This window comes from Nanorana parkeri, unplaced genomic scaffold (assembly GCF_000935625.1).
Source record: "Nanorana parkeri isolate BGI_ZX_2015 unplaced genomic scaffold, ASM93562v1 scaffold145, whole genome shotgun sequence".
NCBI lineage: Eukaryota > Metazoa > Chordata > Amphibia > Anura > Dicroglossidae > Nanorana > Nanorana parkeri.
Genome location: NW_017306413.1, coordinates 1,461,006 through 1,483,379, shown reverse-complemented (window position 1 = coordinate 1,483,379; position 22,374 = coordinate 1,461,006). Strand labels below are relative to the sequence as shown.

Below are 22,374 nucleotides of genomic sequence, written 5' to 3'. Positions count from 1 at the left end.
CCCCCCGCTGCATGCTGTGGTTCCTTTCGCCTCCCTACTTACTACAGGACATACAAGCTGGTGGGAGGAACCATAGTGTGTGGAGGGGGTAACAGGTATTTGACCTAACTGACCGGTCGAATACCTGCAGCAGCCCTGGAGCAGTGAAAGAGGCATTTTAAAGGCAAAGGCTGCCACAAACAAAAATTATAAAGCAGCTCTGTATTCAATTATAAATCCTTAAAAGCAGAACTGAAGCTGAAAACCTTTTTTTTAGCTCTTTTTTGCCATCTCTATGCAAGTGGGGAGATTGCCCTTTTTTACTCTCCAATAGTCGCAATATGAAGGGAAATCCCTGGTGGTCAGCAGGGGCACCAGAGCTTGTGTCCCCATTGTAAGATTTCCCCTTTATTCCTGTTCTGATGACAACCCAAAATTTGGAAATTTCTTTCACTCTCAGTGAGCTAAATGGTCCGACATCCCCCACCCACCCCACTACTGGGAAGCACAAAAGCATCCATAAGTCAGACACTAATTAAGAAGCTTTGATTACCTGTACTTATAGAGCCATCACGAATAGTCTAACAGCCTGTATTACAGTGGTGATTGTGGGATCAGCACCACCGGAAGACTCTGAAGTGCTTGAATGGTTTTTAAGACTACAAAAAGGTCAAAACACATTCCATTCCCGCATGAGATACACAGGCTGGTTTAAGTGAGATTCAGCCATGTTTCCTGCTACTCTTAATTTAACCACATGATGTATAATCCAGAGTATGCAGAGTCAAAGTTCTAATACATATAAGACAAAATGGCCAAAAAAACTGCTTAATTTTTACCATTATGAACCAAATTCTGGTTTCTAATATCTGGTACTAAGTGACATATCTCCAGTAACATTTCCCATTCCACCCAACTGCTGTGGTCATACTAAATCAAATAATAGTGTGGTGCTCTCTCCCATGGTAGACTAAAAACCTGGGAAGTCCAGCTGAAGGATACAGGCATCAATAAAGTGATCCCCTTATTTACTATGTGTACATATCAATATTGGAGACTAAACACGTAACCCAGCAAAAAAATTGTTTTGTTTAGTTTAGGATCAATTTGGATTTTTGTTTCTTTCGTTTTTCGGATCTGAAATTGTATTCGTTAGTTATTCCGATTACAGATCCGTCTGAATTTGTTTCGGAACTAAGTCACATGACCGTTCTTGTAATGCAACACCCAACAGCCAAACAAAAAACCTCATCTGATTGCCAAGGAAACATGTCCAATTTAGTTACATTTTTAAACAAAATTCGGATGGATCTGAATTTAACATTCAGACTGCCCGAACTTAACGAAATTCGTACGAATATCCCTCTGGAACTAACCAAAATTTATATGTCCTTTGGAGACTTTGGAAGATAAATAATATGGGTTAAATCAAACCACTTGAAAATCATTTATATGTTTTGTGCACTTGATCTTTCTTGTAAAAACTTTATATATTTTCCTGAAATTATTTCATGTTGCAGTTTGACGATGGATGGCTCAAGTTCACACAACAAAATACTAAAAAAATAACCTTGCAACACAGTTCACTACTGGAAGGCTTGACAATGTTTATTAGTTGGAACTTGTCTAGATTTTAACCTTCTGTTTCCATTAGACCTAGCATAATCTGAAAATGATGAGGATATACAGTAATACCTCAGTTCACGAACGCTTCCTTTCGCGAACAAGGAAAGTCGGCAAAATTTTGCTTCCGTTCCCGAACTCTAAATCGGGTGAGGAACACGACCATCTTCCCCGTTCTGACACGTGGTCATGGCTTCCTCTAGTCGAGATCGAGATCGCAGACAGACATGTGCACACTTGCCCACCTTATGGGGAAATATGATTCGGTTCGTGACCAGAATTTTACATTTAAATGCGGTATAAACATCTATGGTAAGTGGGAGGTAAGTGAATTAATGCTTTCTGGTATGACAGGCATTCTGTATTATACACCAGGTAATAAAAGTCACAAGTGTCACGTCTCCCCATCCCCTTCTATTTGTTGTTTTAGAATTGCCTCCCTAGGTACTGAGCATTTCACCAGAGAAGTCTATGAAGCTAACACTTCATGGAGTGAAAAGTAGGCATAGACTGAAAGGCACTGGCAGAGGCTACATGACAATCAGGTGGTTAAAATGGTAGACAGCAGAGGAGTGTGGTTTAAAAAATATACACCCCCCAAGATCTACTTATCAATGCTTTCTACAGCTGAACGTTGAAATAATTATTTACATGCATTTAAAAGGGCAAGCCTGTTTTGCTAGTGATTTATGTGCCAAGATTTTACTGCTAATTTTCACCAGAGGCCAGCTAACCAGTAACAAGACGAAAAAAAACAACAATAATGGTTATGAGCAGCAGAAATTCAATGGTTGCCAGTGCTCCTCACTCCTGGGCAATAGACAAGGAATGCTAGTTATTAACACACCGTTTGACAAGCATAGGATTGTTCTTTTTTTTGTATTATCCTATAACTATGTAACTAGCTCAGGATATCCCCCTTGATAGACACCAAAGTAGATATAAAACATACAGACATAGGCTATCATTGCTTCCTATAGAATGAATACACTACATTTCCCCAAACTGTGGTTGAAATGAACAATTGGCACACTGGGTACAGTGAATTGAACTGGCAGACTTACTGGTAGAAAGGTCAGCTGATAGATATGATACCACTAAAAGAGAAATCTCAGGCAACCCAAGTACTGAGTAATTTAGTTGGCATTAATGTATACCAAGCAGGGATATAGCAACATTTAAAGGACAGGGTAAAAAAAAAAAATGAACGGCTCCCATAGTGCTCATTCAGGGCCACATCCACACATGCACACAGAAGTTACCCAGGAGTCTCCACCCCATATTTCCCAGCTTCGCCCTCTGGAGATGCGAGATCGCTGTGCCTTGTTTGAGAAATAATGTAAGCGCTACAGCAAGACCAAGAGAACAAACATTTAGCATTTCCATATAACTTTAAAAGCACAGACCCCCTAAAATAAATGTTAAAAGGCAGATAAGTCCTGAACAAAAGACATTATGGAGTTATGCCACATGTGCAACACATAAAAAAAAAAAAAGTAAACAACAATAAAATGTATGTGTTCATCTTGTAGTTATACATCCAAGTGGAAGGTCCTGAACAAACCTGATAATGCTGAAAATATAAATACAAATATTAAAACATTACAAATTATAAAATACCCTATTTGCTTGTGACCTTTTTTAGTGACAAACCGGGATCTGTTCAGACCCTATGCAGCTCACCTTACAAGCAAAAGTCAAATCCTCCCCTGCTCCTAATGAATATGCTCTGCAGACAGAAGACTGGATCATTTAAAAAAAAAAAAAAACACCTACCTTTCTGCCTATGAGCCCCTAAAGTGACCCTGTTACTACAGGGTTGAAAGTAAAATAACCCCAGCTTGTAAAAAAAGATGCTATACATTTAGCTTACTGGCAGCCTGTGTGTTTAAACTCTGCCACATTGCTGATCACCAGCTGCTGTAGATACCAGACACTTCCAGGTGTAGTGAATACCTGTTCTGCATACTGTGGTTTCTCCAGCTAGCTGGTTTATATGCAGCTCCAGGACGTATGAGCCAGCTGGTAGAACCACTGCTGCAGGGGTGCTGGCATTCAACACACTCAGAAAAGCTAAAATACCTACAACATGGAGGAATCACCAATGGGCAGAGTTTCAACACATGGGCCATTAGAAAGGTAAGCATATAACATCATGTTTTACGTGGAGTTTATTTATTTTTGACCCAGTACTTATATGGTCACTTTAAGAACTAATATCACTGCTGATAGTATGTTTGTTTCATTTTTTCTTTTGTAGTTTTATATGAAAAAATCAAATAAAATTTGTTTAAAAAAAAAAAAAAAGAAGAACTAATATCATGACAGTAGCATCAGACAGAAATTTTCTTTAAAAAAAAAGTCCTCTAGATTGCAGAAAACCATTAAACCAATGTGCCAATTAAGGTCCATATTTATTCAAGTCAACGTATAGCTAGTAGGACATAGTCACATCTAACTGGACCTGTTGAATGTGACAAACTACTACGAGCCACAGATTTCAAACAGCTAAAGGCAAATAAGTTCATGGTTTATTATTGGTTGCAATGGCTGACGTTGACCATGAAGAGGCAGGCAACTTGCCAAGATCAGTGGCCAGGTAGACAAGTGCCAATCTTTGGATGACTTATAGGGCAGCAGGTCTTCTCACTAATTCTGCCAAAGGATGAATGTGGGAGGTCCTATGGTGAACGTGTGCTTCCTTTTTAGTGATAATAAAAGGAATGGTTTGTCAAGTGATAAGAACACCTTATGTGAACTTGAGAAAGAGCTGTCTATGCCTGGAACATTTCACCTTTTTGTTAGCTATAGCTTGCCCAGTAAAAGGTGATTTTTTTTTTTTTTTTTCAAAAGAGCAAATTAGTTTTGGGAGTAACTACATCTACTAGATACTTGTCACAGAATTTCTGATATGTAGAAAAATGTACTAGCACTTATTATTGCACTCTACACTGACTTTTATAGAATGCATATGGCCACACTTGCTTCTTATATAATAAGCCAAAACTATTTCCTCTCACAGCAATATCCTTCATTCCTACAGACTAAATTGTATAGAACATCAGTGTAGAGAACAAAAGTGGCCATCCACATAGGAGTATGAGACTTGAATTGATAAAGTGAACTGTAATTACATGTCACTTAAAAAATACAATTTGGACATGTCCTCAGAGAACACAAAAACTAATTTACCTTTCAATTTTATCTTCACCTATAGTCACTATTGAAAGCAACTTTGAACAAATGAATGTCGCTTCCGACAACTGTGATTAATGTAACCGCATGGAGTAACCAAAAAGTTCTCTCAGGGGAAAAAAACCCCAATAAAATAGCACTTTGGCTATTGCATATAATTCACAACAAATTAGTATGATCAGACTAACATGCATATAAATCCTCTAATAAAGTTTACTGGGAACAAAGGAAGTTTGTCCAATATTGACACAGGCGTAATGATGCTTTCCATATGCCACAGCCTTTCTTATACCATTTAAAAGGGATCGTAATACATACCTGTTGTGGAAAATCAACTTTATTCTGTAGCTTGACTAAGGGCTAGTGTTGATGGTCAAGCACAGGATGCTTTTAGGTGCATTATGCTTGCACTAGACATCAGATTGAGGCATCTCTACAATAATTTACATTCCAGTGACAGGTACATTTTATCTACAGTTGACCTCCCCCTAAGGTGCATTAACCTGCTTCAAGTTGCTTTTGTATTCCTATCAATGTGTATGGGGAGGGAAGCACTATCACACATACATGAAGGGCCTATATTGATGGATATTTTGTTCGCTTCAAACAGGTTTTGCATTACCATACAAGTATATGGGAATGCAAAATTCACTGGGAGAAGCTCTAATGGAGGTATGAAGTGGATCTACTGGAGGCCAGTCAATGAATTCTGAATAATGTCAAAAGTGTTCCAACTGATGCATTCGACACAGGCCTGAAGGAACTTCTGTTTCTTTCTTGAATGAGAAATACCGTATGAAGGGTCTATTAGCTAAACTGCAAGTTACCATTCAGCACTCTCAGGCTGGAGCTGAGGTGCGTTTTAAAGGTTTCAAGAAAGCTGCTTAAGCCTGTTAAATGCTTTGTTAATGCTTCAGCCATCCACTGTTCTTTATACTAGGATTATCAAATTAAGATTAAACATTAACATTCGCAAACAAATGTGTTGATTACAAGATCCAGAAATGGACTGGAGTCTCTGGTACTAAATCACTCTGACCATTAAAAACTGTGCTGTATGTGAGACTCACCAGGCCATAAACATACCTCAAAAACACTACCTAGCCCTTACACCCAAATTTTATTGCGAGAAACAGTTTCCTGGACATTTTTCTACGACTTCTATTTATATTAGTATAGGGGTAATAGTGTTTTTTGATTTATGTTTATGGCCTGCTGAGTCTCACATACAAGGTAGTGTTTATTGGGTCAATTAAGATTAAACAATGTCTATGGCTCTGGAATTACAGTGAAACCATGGCAAACCAGTAATATGTATTTATATTGAACTAAGGCAGTTTAGTAGATATGTAAAGGGTTGTGCGTAAAAGGAATTGTGTAGCTACAATACATTTATTTGTATGCATAGTTTGTTCCAGTGCATAGGCAATAAGCCCATTTTAATTTGAAACCCACTGATCACTTATACACCAACAGGTCAACTGTGACTGGAAAAGAAATGACATGTTCTAATGAAATGCTCTTTTTACATCAAATGAAATATTGGATTTACCTTGCTAGTAGATGCTTTGTAAGTGGTCTTCAGCTTCTGTGACAATTGGCTGGTACTGTGGCTGGCTGAAAACATTTAAAAAAAAAGAAGACTTTAAAACATACAGAATAGAAAAGTTCACAGAATCCCCATAAAATGCTACAACAGAGTTGTTCAACTGGAAAGCCTCAGAATAGACACGAATCTCAAAGTAATATTTCTGGGCTAGATGTGGTTCTTTGTCTAGTATTTTTACTGAATCCATCCATGTGCATTGCCAGCACTTGGAATAAGCAAAATTTCAGGTAAATTAATAAAATATAAAAACAATGAATACTTTCCAAGCAGGAGGTTCAATTACACAGATCCTTTGAAAAAGAAGAAAGTTGCAACTAAATAACTTTTGAAAAGGTGCAGTTAAGAGGAATTTTTCACCATCAGTTCTGTTAGTTTCTGTGTCAGATAACTAAGACAGCAGATGACCAAATCAATAATGAAAAACAGAATGTACCCAAATAATTAGTTATCTTGATCCTGGGCTAGTTAACCCCTTCGTGACTGACGACGTACAGTGTACGTCGCCAGCATCGGGGCTGTTTAAACAGACTCCCGGTGACTTTTGCCGCCGGGACTCTGTTTAAACTTGTAGAGCCGACTGTCGGTAATAATTCTAGGGCCAGTATTTTGGGGTATCTCTAAATTGATGACCTGTGGGGGCTTTTAAAGCGTCTTCTATGGACTTTTTGGGGTACTGGGGTTTTTCGCCGTTTTACTGATGCACGCAATTTGTAACCTGGGCATGTTGGGTATCGTTTTACTCGTTGCAACCTCATCTTTTATATTTCATTAAAAAAATGGGTATTTTGTTTTATTTTGGGGCATTTAATTAAATTTTTCACTAAATATGGGGGTTTAATAAGGAGTTGCGCTAACATTGCGCAACATAAAAATTTTCAACTACCACCATTTTATTCTATAGGGTCTTGGCATTCAGAAAATATATAATGTTGGGGGGGGTTTTAAATAATTTTCAGGCCTAAAATGTGGAATATACATGGGTACAAAAAATGAAAAAAAGGCCTCAGTCGTGAAGGGGTTAAAAGGCAGCTTGCTTCTGTTTCAAAAGACAGCATAGTTTTCTGCAGTAAGTATTTAGAGCTGGTAGACTACACCTTTCAATACAATACGTCCCATCACTAAAATTTGATTATGTGTATGGCAACAATGATTCAAGTGACGCTAAGCTCAGGAGTTAAGTGACATTAAACCGTCAGTTTTTTTTTAACATAAAACAATACTGTAATGTGTGTCTTACTGTAATCCATGGTTGTTTTCCTTCTCTTTGCTGCTCTTCCTTTTAAATCTGTATCTGTTCTCATGCTGGGCAGAACTTCTGGTTTGCAGCAGACTGCCTTGTCTCTGGAATGGATACATGGTGTCTGTGTGTAGGTTTGCAACCTGAGCCAGCACTACAGGAAGAGGCACTCAGCTGCAAAGGTAAGCTCTCCCCCAGCATGAGAAAACATGAGGTTTTAATAGGAAGAGCAGCAAAGAGAAGGGAAACTACCATGGATTACAGTAAGGCTCTGTTCACACCTAGGCGTATCGAATATGCGCGTTTTGTGACGCACGTTTTTACCGCGACAAACGCGCGTTTCCGAGGGCTACTTGGCTGTATCCCAATGGAAACGCGCAACAAAAACGCCACAAAGAAGCTCGTGTACCTTTTAAGGCGTAGGCCTTTTTGTAGCGCGTTCAGACGGGCTGAAATACAGCAAGGTGTGAACCATACCCATAGAAAAACAATGGGATTGTCATGTTTGTTTTGTAGAGCGTTCGTAGAGCGTTGAACGCGCTACAAAACGTACAGGTGTGAACCAGGCCTCAGGCACACATTATAGTATTGGTTTATGTTAAAAAATCTGAGGGTTTAATGTCACTTTAAATCTTAAAAAAGCATTCAAGTACCTTCACTATTAAAAGAAATGTAGCTTATTTGTGTACCTTTAAGGGCCACAAGAGGGTTAACCTATCTGCCACAGGAAGGGGTTTTAAAAGGTTTTAAAAGATTAGCTGTGACTAGTGTGGGAGAGACCTGCTGGATTACTGTGCTTCATGACTAATATTTCTGGTTTGGGACTTTTTATACAAGTCGGTGAGAAACATTTATGTATTGTTATGCCGAAGATTTGGCCTTTTACTTTGAGTTTGCTGAAGATAAGCGTAAATTTGTGTTTACCGTTTTTGGCTGCCCTGCAAGAGGAAAATAAAAGCTTTTGTTTCATGCAAAAGCCTCTGTGCGAGTGCTCTGTGAGCTTCCCAACTTCACTAGATTATACATATATTTATTTTATTGTTTTATTTTGAGTGATGTGAGCTGACTATATTGAGCTAATACCAAAAACAGAAGGCAGGTGATATTAAAATAGGGAAGAAGATTACAAGCAGCATCGCACAGAACAGAACCTTCAAAGAGCAAGTGTGATTTTAAACTAGGGCTGCAAATTACCACAAGCAAACATGCAAGGGGTTGTAGGTGTAGCTCTTCTTTTAAGTGCATGTCATTTGGTAACAACCAAAATGGCATTGCGAATGAGAGAAGGGCAGATCAATGCTGTACTAAGTAGTGATATCTATTAGTGTATTATGGAAATGTCATCTTTAAGCCTACTCTAGCCCTCCTGTGCCTTGGCAGCACTGGTATATCAATGAGAACCATTAGGTCTCAAAAGCTCAATAGACATTCAGAACCTCCAAATTTGTCCATGACACCAAACTCTTCCACAATCTATCATTTTTATAGTCACTAAAGACAAAGTAGGTGCAACTTACAGCCAACATTATAAGTACACTAAAGAGCAAAAGGTGCGCGTTAAAGCTGAACATCAAGAAAATAATAGATACACATCTGTAAACAGTCTTATCTGCCAAAGAATGTGAAATTCTGTCCAGCCAATATATGGATTTATTCACAGAAGAGTGACAACACTGGCTCTTTTAGAGACAAGGAATACAGTGGTGTCACCTACACGCCCACAGCCTGAGAGTGAACGTGCAGCACCACACTAATAGATCATGAACTCCTCGGAACCTCCTCGGAGTAGAAGTCCAGTGTCATACATTCTGTGTGCGTACACTTTTTATGGCTAGACAGGATCAAGATGTACAATAGCACACGGACACTGCAGTTTTAGGCTTGATAACAAGATTGGATTTGTTGAATAGTCATTTACCTTTTGTTTTCATTTGACCTTTACTTAAATCAGCTCCATCGATCGTCTGTCCTTCTACTGACAGGCGTTCATTCAATGTGTCTATTTCGCGTCGCACTTCAATATAACAAAAGCAGGAATTAGCATTCAGGAGAAATGTTTAGAATCCTCACTTTAAGCAGGCAAGTAAAAGTCATATTAAATATGCAGTTTTTTAATACACACATTTACAATGGGCTGCATTTCTAGTGGTTGAGCTGCTTTACTAACACCAACATACTCATGACAAGGGCTCATATACAAAAGCGCAAGACTGGAAAGCCCAAATAGTGCTTGTGATGTCGGCACTGTACTGCTGTAAGGTTCATCCTAGATGGTGGTATCTGACTGAGGGCATTATATAAATGAAAAGGTACAGCAGTACTAGCACCTACCGAGCTGGAAGTATCCATGTATTTTCATGCACTAATGCATACAGCAAACCAACAAATAGGCTTATGCCACCCGGTGTAACACACCTAAGTCCAAAGTGTTAGTAAGGTATTCAATGCCGCAGACACGCGCAGTGTGGTACAGACACAGAGTGGGGACAATATAGCAGGCATATGGAGCAGAGGCAGTCTGGGACAGAGTGGGGACAATATAACAGAAACAGAAAGCAGGGGTAGTGTAGGACAAAGTGTGGGGACAGTGTAAAAATCATGGCGAAGGGGCAACATAGGACAAACGAGTGGGGACAATGTAGCAGACACATGGAGAAGGGGCAGTGTAGGACAGACGAGTAGGGACAATGTAGCAGACACATGGAGAAGGGGCAATGTAGGACAGACGAGTGGGGACAATGTAGCAGACACATGGAGAAGGGGCAGTGTAGGACAGACGAGTAGGGACAATGTAGCAGACACATGGAGAAGGGGCAGTGTAGGACAGACGAGTGGGGACTAGGGATGCACCGATATATCGGCTGAAAAATGCACTTTTGGCTAAATGCCGAAAGTGCCATCTTTCTGTCCATACAGCAGCGCATCCCTGCTTTTTTTCCTCCCCACTGGGCGCAGCTCTGTGTCTCAGCGGGAGTAGAGAAAGTGTCACAGACGGCCGAGCACTGCGGGAGGAGAGCAGCCAGCGTCTCTCCTCCCACACCGCTCAGCCTCCTGTCACAGTCCAGCAGAGCGGTGTGTGGGGGGCGGAAACAGCCAGCGCTGTCACAGAAGGCTGAGCGCTCCTCCCTGCACTGCTCGCTCAGCCTCCTGTGACAGCTGTCAGGATGGAGAGTGAGTGCAGACACTCAGCGATCGCTGAGTGTTTGTACATAACACAAGAACATAGTATGGTTACTATAGCCTCAATTATGAATGAATGGGAAGTGATCTACATCACCTCCTGTTCATTTATAATTGTGGTTATAGTAAACATACTCTGTCCTCATGTTATGAATGAACAGGAACACTCAGTATAGAGCAGGGGGTGCCCACAATTTTGACAAGACACATGGAGAAGGGGCAGTGTAGCATAGATGAGTGGGTACAATGTAGCAGACACATAGAGAAGGGGCAGTGTAGGACAGATGGGCGGGGACAATGTAGCAGACACATAGAGAAGGGGCAGCGTAGGACAGATGGGCTGGGACAATGTAGCAGACACATAGAGAAGGGGCAGTGTAGGACAGATGGGCGGGGACAATGTAGCAGACAGATGAAGGGGCAGTGTAGGACAATGTATCAAATATGTGGAGCAAGGGCAGTGCAGAACAGGCACAGATTGGGGACAATGCAGCAGACACAAGGAGCAGGGGCAGTGTAATACAGACATTGAGCAGGAGGCTCAGATGTTAGAGAGACACAGCAGAGGTTCTGTAAAGAGAAAAAAAAGTAAAAAAAACTAGTCCCCTGTTCCCACAGCAACATATTTGATAAGAATGTATTGTCATTTTGTAATTTCTATTCTATCTGTTCTGTCTATCCTTAATAAAACAGAACCGTACATGAAATATTCATCTGAGCGGTTATTCAGGCAACCCCTTATTCCAGCCTCATTAAAATGGTTATTCCATTGTTTAATCTTTGTCCTTGGACACTAATGCTTTGTCTTGATATAGTAAAATTATTTAGACATTTAACATCAAATGTTTTGAGAAGGAAAGTTAGCCAATCACCATCCACACTAGTTTGAGATTAAGAAAGCTAGCACCTACATCCCCCCTATCAATGCCTTGTGTCTATAACAAAGAGATCAGACAGTAACAGATACTAGCGCAGGTGTAAAATGAATAAGACAAAAGCTCTAGTTTCACTTATTTGTTATGATGTAACTATCTATATTTTATAACAATTCTTGTTACGCCACAAACATAAAATTTATGATAACATTTTTGTTTATAAACACTTACATTCATATGCGTGGCCAAGGAGACCACCAAGATGCATCCCACTACATAACCACTCCATGAAAAGCAGAAACTTTATAATACATGTGCTGCCAAGTCATCTGTATTAGTGAGCGTAGGTGTTTCCTGATTTACTCAAGAGATGATCTCATAGTTCCACACAGGATATATTAGAAATTATAATAGGAAGTTTACGAAAACAAGAGAAAATTAAGGAAGAGCTATAGTGGATTACTGAGGATATGTATGCAGCATTGATGTTTTTATATTTAGGTGGGTTCTAGATTTTGGGGACACTATCCTTATGATAAAAATACCCTTGTATTAAGTAGAAGAAGCTCTTTGGAGAGGGGGAGATGCTTGGGATGAGTGGCGACCTCACTTGCTTTTATGGAGCAGTGGTGTGTAGCAAGATGCATCCTGGTGGTGTTCTTGACCACGCATGTGAATGTAAGTGGTTATAAACAAAAAATGAAAAGTGTCCTCTGTAATGTATTAGATATAATTTCAACAACAAAATGTTTAATTAAATATATTTTGATCTAATTTAGGATTATTCCTGAGGAAACAGGGTATCACTGCGATACACGTAGAAAAATGCTGCTCTTAGCCCATCAAAAGCAATGTTTCAAACTAAATGAGGTTTTGGAGAAGATATGATGGAATGGATTTTATTCAATCTAGTTGTTTTATAGGGTAACAGAGAAATAACAGATTGGGTAGAAATACTGAATATGTGTCTTTATTATGTTGATGTAATACCCGCATAAACACCTTTTTAATGCATCGTGCTTTATTTTTTTGTTTGTTTTATACGACAAATAAGAGGTTAATCAAACAATGTTCGTTTACATGATCTGCTTCTAACAAAGCATCTGAAAAGTCCCATTGGAGCATGTATATAAATTTGATATAGTACTGAACTCAGGGATGCGGTGCCGTTGATTTAACTCTGGGGTCAGACTGGTATACCCAAATGGACAGTACTTACATTCCAAGTTCTCAATATATAGGTTCTCAAATTCTCTTTCTATTTGTCCAAAAAGCTCCATGAGTGTATTGCGCACTGATGATGGCAGCTTAGAATCCTACATAAGAAAATCAAAAGGATGAAAAGTAAGAATTTGACTCAAATATCATCTGAAAACTTTAAGTATAAAGAAAAATATTTTTTCTATGCATAGCTTGTAACTATACATGCACATAGCGCAGCCTTACTTTCTCATTAAACACTCAGGCTCTGCTTCCTGTTATACAGTTTTACAGTATATTTAATGGTTGTGCTTTACTGCTGCTCCCATTCACAATGCAAGCATTAGTATTATTAGTCGGCTGAGTAAAAAAAAAAACACACATTCACTGTGATCAATATCTTCTCGCAACAGCTATTAAAGTCCAATTTCACCTTTTTGTTCTACAATTAGTGAAGATGTTGTTAAAATAAAAAAACACAACTCTTGCTGCAATACCCACCTTCCCTCCAGCTCGGTCCAGCAACAGTCCTTTTCTGGGCTAAATTACTCTAAGCTTCATCCACTCCACTTCCTGTGAACCCAGGGTGTCATGGACATAGCCCCTGGGGGTGCATCATCATGCCTGCCTGGGCTCACAGCAAATCCTGGTCAGACTGGCGCTCACACATCAATATGTGACCGTTGCTCAGCCCAAGAGTAATGACCACCCACCACTGGGGAAGAATAGGCAAGACCTGACATCACCAGGCTGGAGCTGGGCTTTGAGGTAACATTGCAATAACTACTCAAAATATGTAGCTACTAAAATTGAACTATATTGTCTTTTCAACTGATCTGCTGGGGTAGACCGAGGCATAATAACCTGAAAGAAGTGCCGTTATTCTAAAATGCTGATGGGACAATAAGAGGGAGCTACGTAGGAAAAGCTAAACAGGAAAAACAATGAATCCTGTGAGTTGGTCTCTAATGTTTGTGCTCCTCCAAACTTCTATTTTAATCCCTCTCACTTTCCGGCACCCCAGAAAAGCAGTGCCGCTCACATGCAGCTTTTCCAATACATACTTTTTAATACTGCCATAACCAAGTGAATACAAGGGGAAGCAGAGACTACATGGAAACGAATGAACTAGGTAATTAATACTTTTACATCCTCCTCCTTTACAGCACGTTTCCTTTTCATTAGAATTCTCTTCCCAACATAAGGGATTAATGATTTCTACAGATTCAGTACTAAAATAAATGGATAAAATTGCATTTAACAAATTAAATCCGAAGAAAAACAGAATTTTTGTACTTGCCATGAAATCCATTTCTTGGATCAGAATTAATTCAGAGACCATTGGTTAGTAATAGATTTAAATGAAAAACATTTTTTTTAAAGTGTTTAGAAATTGAAAATGTAAAAAAAATATATATATATTAAAGCTCCTCGCCCTCATGTTTTGGGTGTTTAAACTAATTTTCAAGCCAAGAATGTGAACTTAAAAAGGCATGTACAAAGAAATCCTCTAGCAGAAAAAAGGGTTAAGTAAGGTATGGCGCTTCACACCCAATTATCATGATGATTATTGAAACACCTGACTCTAATTTCCCTTTCAAAGTAACTATAAAAACAGACCTAAATGGTCATCTACTTCTGGCCACACACAAATATGTAACTATGAAACATTCTCCTTAAAAGGAGAACTATGAGGTGAGTGCTTTTCACTCACCTCATAGTTCTAGCCGACCTGTGACAATGAGACTGTCACAGGTCGGCTCAGTAGATCGGGAGGTGAGCGAATAGATAACAGCTCTCTGCCGTGACAGGGGAGGGGCTGGATTCCCCCTCCCCGCTCCCATCCGCCAGCGCTGACTGGCGGAACGGACGGGGGAGGGGGCGGATACAGTTGGCTCTGCCTCTAGATAGGCAGAGCCATCTGTCAGTCACGCAGCTGGGCGGATCCCTGCACAATTGTCGGGATCCGCTTCAGCTGCGGCGTCTCAGTATACTGCGAGCTGCAGCTCGCGGTATACTAAGCCTAGGGTGACAGGAGGACGCTAGTTTGTGTCCTCCCGTTACCCTAAGGAGAACTATGGGGAAAGGCCTTAACCCCATAGTTCTCCTTTAATAAGTAAACACAATATATGCACCGATATATTGGCCGCCGTAACATATCAGACGAAAATTGCACTTTTGGCTAAATGCGGCGCATCCGTGTGTTCTCTCCTCCATGCTGGGCGCTGCTCTGTGTCCCAGCGGGAGGAGAGAAAGTGTAACAGCCGGCCGAGCGCTGCGGGAGGAGAGCGCTGTGAGGCTGGCATCTAACCTCCTATCACAGTCCGGTAGAGCGGTGTGTGGGCGGTGACTGCCAGTGCTGTCACAGGAGGCTGAGCTCTCCTCCCGCCCCGCCCAGCCTCTTGCGACAGCGTGTCAGGAAGGAGAGCGAGTGCAAACACTCAGTGATCGCTGAGTGTTTGTAGATAGAGGACAGAGTATGTTAACTATATCCTCAATTATGAGTGAATGGGAGTGATCTACATCACCTCCTGTTCATTCATGATTGTGGTTATAGTAAACATACTCTGTCCTCATGTTATGAATGAACAGGAACACTCCGTATAGAGGATTCCTGTTCATTTATAACAGGGGCTGCAGAAAAAGAGATTGAGGACTCTTGGGTCCTCAATCTCTTTTTCCATTTTAAAAAAGGGAAATATCAGGGTCTCTAGACCCCTAAAATGTCCCAAAAGCCCCTAAAAGTAACAAATAAAAATATTTAATAAAAAATAAAATCTAAAAAAATAAAAATAAAAAACATTTTCGGTTTTCGTTTCGGGCTGACAATCTTTTTATTTGGTTTTGTTTCGGATTTGAAATTTCCATTTGGGTGCACCTCTAGTAAACAAGCGTAAAAAGTTTTTGATTCCTCTGTTAATGGAACGCACGGCACAGCAGTGTATCTAGCTTTAGTACTGTAAGGCTAAATTACAATTCCAATTGGACAAATTCAGTAACTGCCCATCGAGCCTCCGTGTTCATGTACAACTGCTCTGCAAGCCACCGTGTCCATATACCGCTGCACTGCGAGCGACAATGGCCTCTATGCTCCCTCCTGTACCATAGCAGTATGTGATTTGTTTATTAGGGACCTCCAATTGTCACTGAGTCACAACAATTGTTTATGTTTAATCGATGTACGCTATCCTATAAGATCAGTTAAGGCGATAAAAAATTAAGCTCTAGAAACACTTTTTTTTTAGACTAACCTTACGCACTGCACAACTCACAAAACGCACATACTGCCAATGAAGTACTGCCAATGAGGTACTGCTAATTGTACTTTATGAACCAGGGCAACCAGTTAAAGTTCAATTGAACATTCAGGTTTTTTGTTGGTTTTTTCCTCTTCATTTTCACGAGGCATGTGCAACAGAATGTTTAGTTTTAAATCAGCTGCATTCTTTCAGATGCCAAAAAACAAAAAGGTGTGTGAGGTGAAAGAGCTCGTGCACACAACAGCACACGCGTTCGCATGTTTTTTTGGGGGGTTTTTTTTTTTACTTGCCATGTGCCACAATGCATTTATAACACAGACTGCAGTGCATTTCTTAGGCCTTTTTTAAAATGTTGTTAGACTTAAACAAACGGGGAGGCTTTAAGAGATGCATTGCTTACCAGGTTATTGAGCCCAGCCACATAAGTCAATACAGAGACGGCAACTTAGGAAAGCAATATATTGCATCAGGAGTGGCATTTAAACATGCAGTAATGTGGCAGGAAATAATTGTGCTGTACTGAGGCAGATCATTGAATTGTGTGGGTCAGCATTCATTACAGCTTACTCAAGTCTATAGTGCTCTGCCAGTGCACGATTCATAGCTACCATTTAGTTATGCTTTATTATACACTATGTATGCATTTTTAACAAATGATTTCTTAAAACTAAAATGCACAGAAGAGCATTTCCTCCAGCGAATAAATGTGACTATGAATTGACAGTGCAATGTTCATGGCATCACAGCAGTTGGGCTTATTCAATAAAGTAGTGCAGAGAGCAATGACAATATTGTTAAGAGCAGGGGTCTCAAAGTACCAACCAGCGAACAGGTAGCATGTGGCCCACAACCAGCTACCAAGTCAGGCGCGTGGTTAAGGACCGTATACCTGGCTTGGGGGAGCAGCTGCATCTCTGTCGGATGCAGACCGCATAGCTGCTCCTGAATGTGCCGACACTATGAAAAGCTTGGACAGCCTTCACTGAGCGGCGGAGGTGTGTGTGGGGGGGGGGGGGGGGGTTGGGGGGGGGGGGGGGTGGCCCATTCACACCTGTATATTTAGGTGCGTTTAGGGATTCACTTTTTCCTGCAGCAGGAATCTCTAATCTGCAATTTACAAGGGGCAGCTGTCACATATTCAAGTTAATGATTGGGTGATAGCTGCTGCATCTAATACGATTACATGCCATTAGAAAACAATCAATCACTCTCCTTGGATGCACAATCGATGTGTCCAGGGATAGTGATTGAATCCTAACCACATGTAATCATACCACATACTAATACATGCTGTGTGAAGGCGTTTACATGCATCAGTTGTCATCTGATCATAACTTGAATGAGTGAAAGCTTCCACTTCTTAATAGCAGATTTGGAATTCCTGCTGCAGGAAAATGCACCTAAACTTACTTATTGTGTGTGAATTAGTTTGCGTATTTTTGTGTGCGAGAATCTGTTGCTCTATGATTAAAATTAAAACCTGTGGGGGGAAAAATAAAACCACACACACACACACACACACACATATATACACCGAGTGGGCAGATTATTATGACCACCTGACGTTTGTTGGCAAATGTCTGCGGGTTTGTGGCATGCTCGTAAGACAAATGCCGAACGGGCCAGTGTGCGCAAGCGCACACTGCCCGTTCAGCGTTGCAGTCATCAGAAGCCCGCCCCTCAGCAGGACGGGCTTTGGATGATCTCAAATACGATCTGCCTGTCCAAGATGGGCAGATCGTACAAGATTTTAATTAGCTTACAACCATCGCAAGACAAAAGTCTTGCGATGGTTGTAACGTGTATGGGCACTTTTATTTCTGGCATTGTCCCCTGCAGACCAGCTGCTCTCTTATCCAGCACCGCCCCTCTTCTGCTCAACTTAATCCAGGCCTCATACCTCGAAAATTTTACTCCTGGATTGAGTAGGGAAGGGGTAACATCACTGTCCGATTTTTAGTTTTTGACTGGGTAGGGAAGGAGTTTGGAATTTGTTTTGTCTTGGACCGAGTTGGGAAGGGGTAAAAACTCTGCTTGATTTTAAGTCTGGGCTGAGTAGTAAGGGTTTTTTAAAAACCTCAGTCAGATTTGTATTCCTGGCTTGAGCAGGGAAGGGGTAAAACCTGTCATATTTTAGTTTTGGACACAGTAGGGAAGGTGTAAAACCTGTCATATTTTAGTTTTGGACACAGTAGGGAAGGTGTAAAACCTGTCATATTTTAGTTTTGGACACAGTAGGGAAGGGGTAAAACCTGTCATATTTTAGTTTTGGACACGGTAGGGAAGGTGTAAAACCTGTCATATTTTAGTTTTGGACACAGTAGGGAAGGGGTAAAACCAGATTTTTACTGGTGTCTATGGCCGCATAGTGGAGATAATGTCACCTGGAAATGAGGTGGGGGAAATCACCAACAGGAACACAGCATAAAATATGTGGGGCTCTAGCCTTTAACTAGTCCACTACTGTAAAAAAAAAAAATGCGTGTGCCTCTTAAAAATATATTTTCAAAGAGACAGGGAGTAAAAGTACATTTATCCAGCAGTAAAAACTGACAGAAGACCTTACTTTTGGGTGCACTATCCAGAAAACAAAAAAAAAAAAGAAAGTTTTAGGTACGGATGCATTTAAAACATGTCATTAACCCTTAATTTTTTTTACTTTTTTTCTGTTTATGGGGGCCACTTAAGTGTGGGGGGATGCAGTGAATGCATTAAGGTAAAAATCACCAAGTATTTAGTACTACATTTACATACACTGTAAATGGACCGGCTTTGTGACACATACTGATTACCTACCTTGTTCCCTGGCATTATGGAAATTCTATTTAAGGGAGGACAAACTTCCAACTCCAGAGTTTTTAAAAACACATCTGCAGCTCAACCAAGACCTCTAACCACACACACACACACACACACACACACACACACACTAAAAAAAGACAAACATGGAGCTACATATCACCTGTCCCTCCAGCAAGTCCCTCTGCAGACCGGGCCGCTCTTGCTCTGAGCTGTTCGTCCGTTTTAACGTCAGGCTGTTAGACTTGCGCTTTTGTTTGGTCTGCCGCGCAGTCGACCAGCTTCCACTTTCCGTGGGCATCCTGCCTCACTTTTTGGTTGTCAGCACAATGAAGAGAAACTACAAAAAAAAAAAAATCAGATGAGCTAATTTTAGAATCAAATTAATTTCAAGCAGATCTGCATCTTTGCAGTTAGAAATTAAACCACTGCGCAATTATAAATATAAGAAAGGCAACGTTTGCTGCATTACTTACCTTCACTCTGGCACTGTCCCCTGCAGAAGGTCTGCTCCTCTTCTGGGCTGAATGACCCCCCCCAGCCCATCCTGTAAACCCAGGCTGTCATAGTCCAACCCCTCTGGGTGTGTAATCACTGAATTACGGCTCTAAATAGTGTTCACACATCATTATGTGAGGGCTGCTAAGGGCTGCTAAGGGCTGCTAAGTGCAGAAGTAAGGACTGAGACCCCATGTGAGAGGAGGAAGGTCCCTTAAAGCAGGTGTAACTCTAAGAAAGTTTATAGATACAAAGCCACTAAACATTTAAAAAGGCTAAAAAAGCTGAATTCCCTTCAGCCATTAAATGTAAGCATTAAGTGGTTCTCCTTCATGTAGTAAGGCTGAAGGCTTTCTTAATCTGGGGGGGAGCTGGAAGGCCAAGGAATGCTTTCCATAATCATGGTCCCGCAGGCTTCCTTCACACCGGGTACCTCTCACAATAAGCCACTCCCCCCTCACCAGTTGTGCAGTCGTTAAATATAAGCATATAGGACAAGCAGTCCTTCATGGTACATGGACATAGAGGGCTTACAAAGGCCTGCTGCACAAACACATCTAAAAGACAAAAACTTTTTTTTTTTTTTTATTTAATATTTGTAGATATGCTGTGTGGATAAGAACGCACAAACATAGTGGGGGGTTCTTTTAATCTGAACTCCAGGATAAGCACTAAATGCTAGAGGCATGTGTATTCTTCCTTGAATCTGTGTGCTTTGTGTAGCTCAGATGTGTCTAGTAATTTAGCAGAACTGTGCAGGAGCTCCACGTAATAAAGACCAGTCCCTGCTGCTCTCTCCTTGTGCAGGGCGACTAGTCTTGTATCCGCCCCATCCTGTGTTTTTTTTGCAGGCAGTCTAATGGGAGAACCTGATGGGTCCCTCCCACATCTCTGCTCTCTGGACAGGCTTTATACCGCACAGTGGTGATGTCCCTGCTAATTTACAAGGTAATATTTGGCTTCGCAAAAGCATTTGGTGCACATAAAAAGGGAGGTTTTTTTTTTAACCTTTTTACATATAGAATAATATATTTCACAAAAGAATTGAGCGAGATTTTTAACCCTTGCATTAAGGCTACCCTCACACTGCAAGGGTTAACTGCTCATTTTGGTCTAAATAAATTTGCCTGGAGTTCTTCTTTAAAAGTAAAAGAAAGTTTTTGTGCCCCGAGTTCAGCTTTAAAAGCAGATCTATCAGAAACATAGAGCAGCACTTTATACTCATGTCCGACTCTTGACCTTGTTGTCTTAAGCACTGTAATGTATTCAGATGGATGATTCTAAATAATCTCATGGTATGGAAGACAACCCACACCAAAGGCGGATAGATGTTTTTGCAGATGTGTAATTTAATAAAGAATTTCAATAAAAACGGTTTAAAAAGTTATAATGCTTCATCCAAAGTGGGCAGATAAGACGAGAATGATGTCAGGTCCCTGCCCTCGGGATGTTTGCCTATAGGCGCTTTGCTCTGTACTGGCCATTTACATGCAGACATTTTTTGGATAGCTGCATACCAACTTTACTTCCATAGGGACAGAAGGGTTTTAACCCCAAAGTATTCTTCTAATAAATCCACATATATTGTCTTAGCACCTCTGTCTCTCTTATGTGTTCAATGATTTATCAGCCTCTCTGCTTATATGCTTTATGTACAGCAAGGAGCTATACGTGCCGGCCTTTTCTCGTGTGAATGAGGCCTAATTGATACTGGAAACCCTTGTTCTACGAGTTTGAGAGGACTTCTCAAAAAGGACCAAAACTACATTTAAAAGGTCTATGCATCCATTTGTTTTGCTTTCCTTGGGAAGAAGTGACATTATTGCATTTAAGTTGTGCCTTTGTTTGAAAACGCTCAGTTGAGCAAGCACTTTTGTTTGCTTATTTCTGCTGGTTGTGCCAGGCCTATTAATAAAAAGGCAAAGGACTTTATTTTTGAACAAAATTGCATCATCATTGTGTGGCGTTTCCAATGGTGAAGACTGCATGGTTAAAGATCCCAGGTCACAGCCAGTGCCAAGCCAGTACCGATGTTTACACGCAAGTTCCAGAATATGAATTTTCCACATTCGAGACGTTGTGCAAACGCCTGTAGCAGCGTTTACACACATATGCCCATGTACAGCGTGTTCTGTCCGTACATTCTTATGGGGGGGGAAACGCAGCAGCTGGGGGCTCCTGGGCATCCCGAAATACAGGCATATTTTATGATATATGCCAAACACCAGTATTTGCTCCCATGTGAGATCAGGGGTGGGAACTCTGGCCCTCCAGCTGTTCTGGAATTACAAGTCCCATGAGGCATTGCAAGACTGACATTTACAGGACTGACTTCCAGAGGCATGTTGGGATTTGTAGATGAAGCACAGATGGAGGGCCCTGCCTTAGATTCATCCCTGCCAGCCAGTTGTGAGCAACAATACGGATCCCGCCTGTCTAAAGGGTTGTCGGAGACTTGTAATTAATTTACCACTATACGTACATAGAATGGTGTCGGCAAAGAACATAATGAGAAGAAAAATAGGAACATTTAAAATGACAGGACTCTGATATCAGCACAGCCCTCTATAGACGGCAAGCAAATATTACTTGTATAAGAGGTGAGAGGTTATGTTTGCAAAGCTGATTGATGTCTCCAGTGAGCTTTTTGAAACTACATTCATTCTTAAAGCAAACAGTGTTTTAGGGTGGTTCCACTTTCACTAAAAAAAAAAAACAAACGTATAGCGGTGGAAGACCAAACCTTCAATATCAAAGGCTTCCTACAGCTGCCATTGCAGAATATTCCTGCTTGCAAAACCACCAGCGGCAACACAAAATATACCTCACTTTGTATTAAAGGAGTTGTCAAGTCCCAGCATACACGATCCTGTTATAACATCAGCATTGTAATCAGTGGTGTATTTACAAATCCTTCTG

The 22,374-nt window shown here is 40.7% G+C and overlaps 1 protein-coding gene across 3 annotated transcripts in view; it reads right to left on the bottom strand.

Annotated features, from left to right (window-relative positions):
• Nucleotides 1-22,374, bottom strand: part of WDR37 (WD repeat domain 37) — a 119,106-nt gene that overhangs the window by 46,394 nt on the left and 50,338 nt on the right. For 2 of the 3 annotated variants that reach the window (XM_018554188.1, XM_018554189.1), the window contains exons 3-6: nt 19,121-19,297; nt 12,918-13,014; nt 9,562-9,657; nt 6,350-6,414 (exon numbers count right to left, since the gene is read on the bottom strand). In XM_018554188.1, coding sequence (XP_018409690.1) covers nt 6,350-6,414; nt 9,562-9,657; nt 12,918-13,014; nt 19,121-19,258 — 396 coding nt within the window. In that variant the 5' untranslated portion in view covers nt 19,259-19,297. Of the gene's footprint in view, nt 1-6,349; nt 6,415-9,561; nt 9,658-12,917; nt 13,015-13,399; nt 13,405-19,120; nt 19,298-22,374 lie in introns of those variants that run through there. The other variant, XM_018554190.1, reaches the window with a different exon arrangement.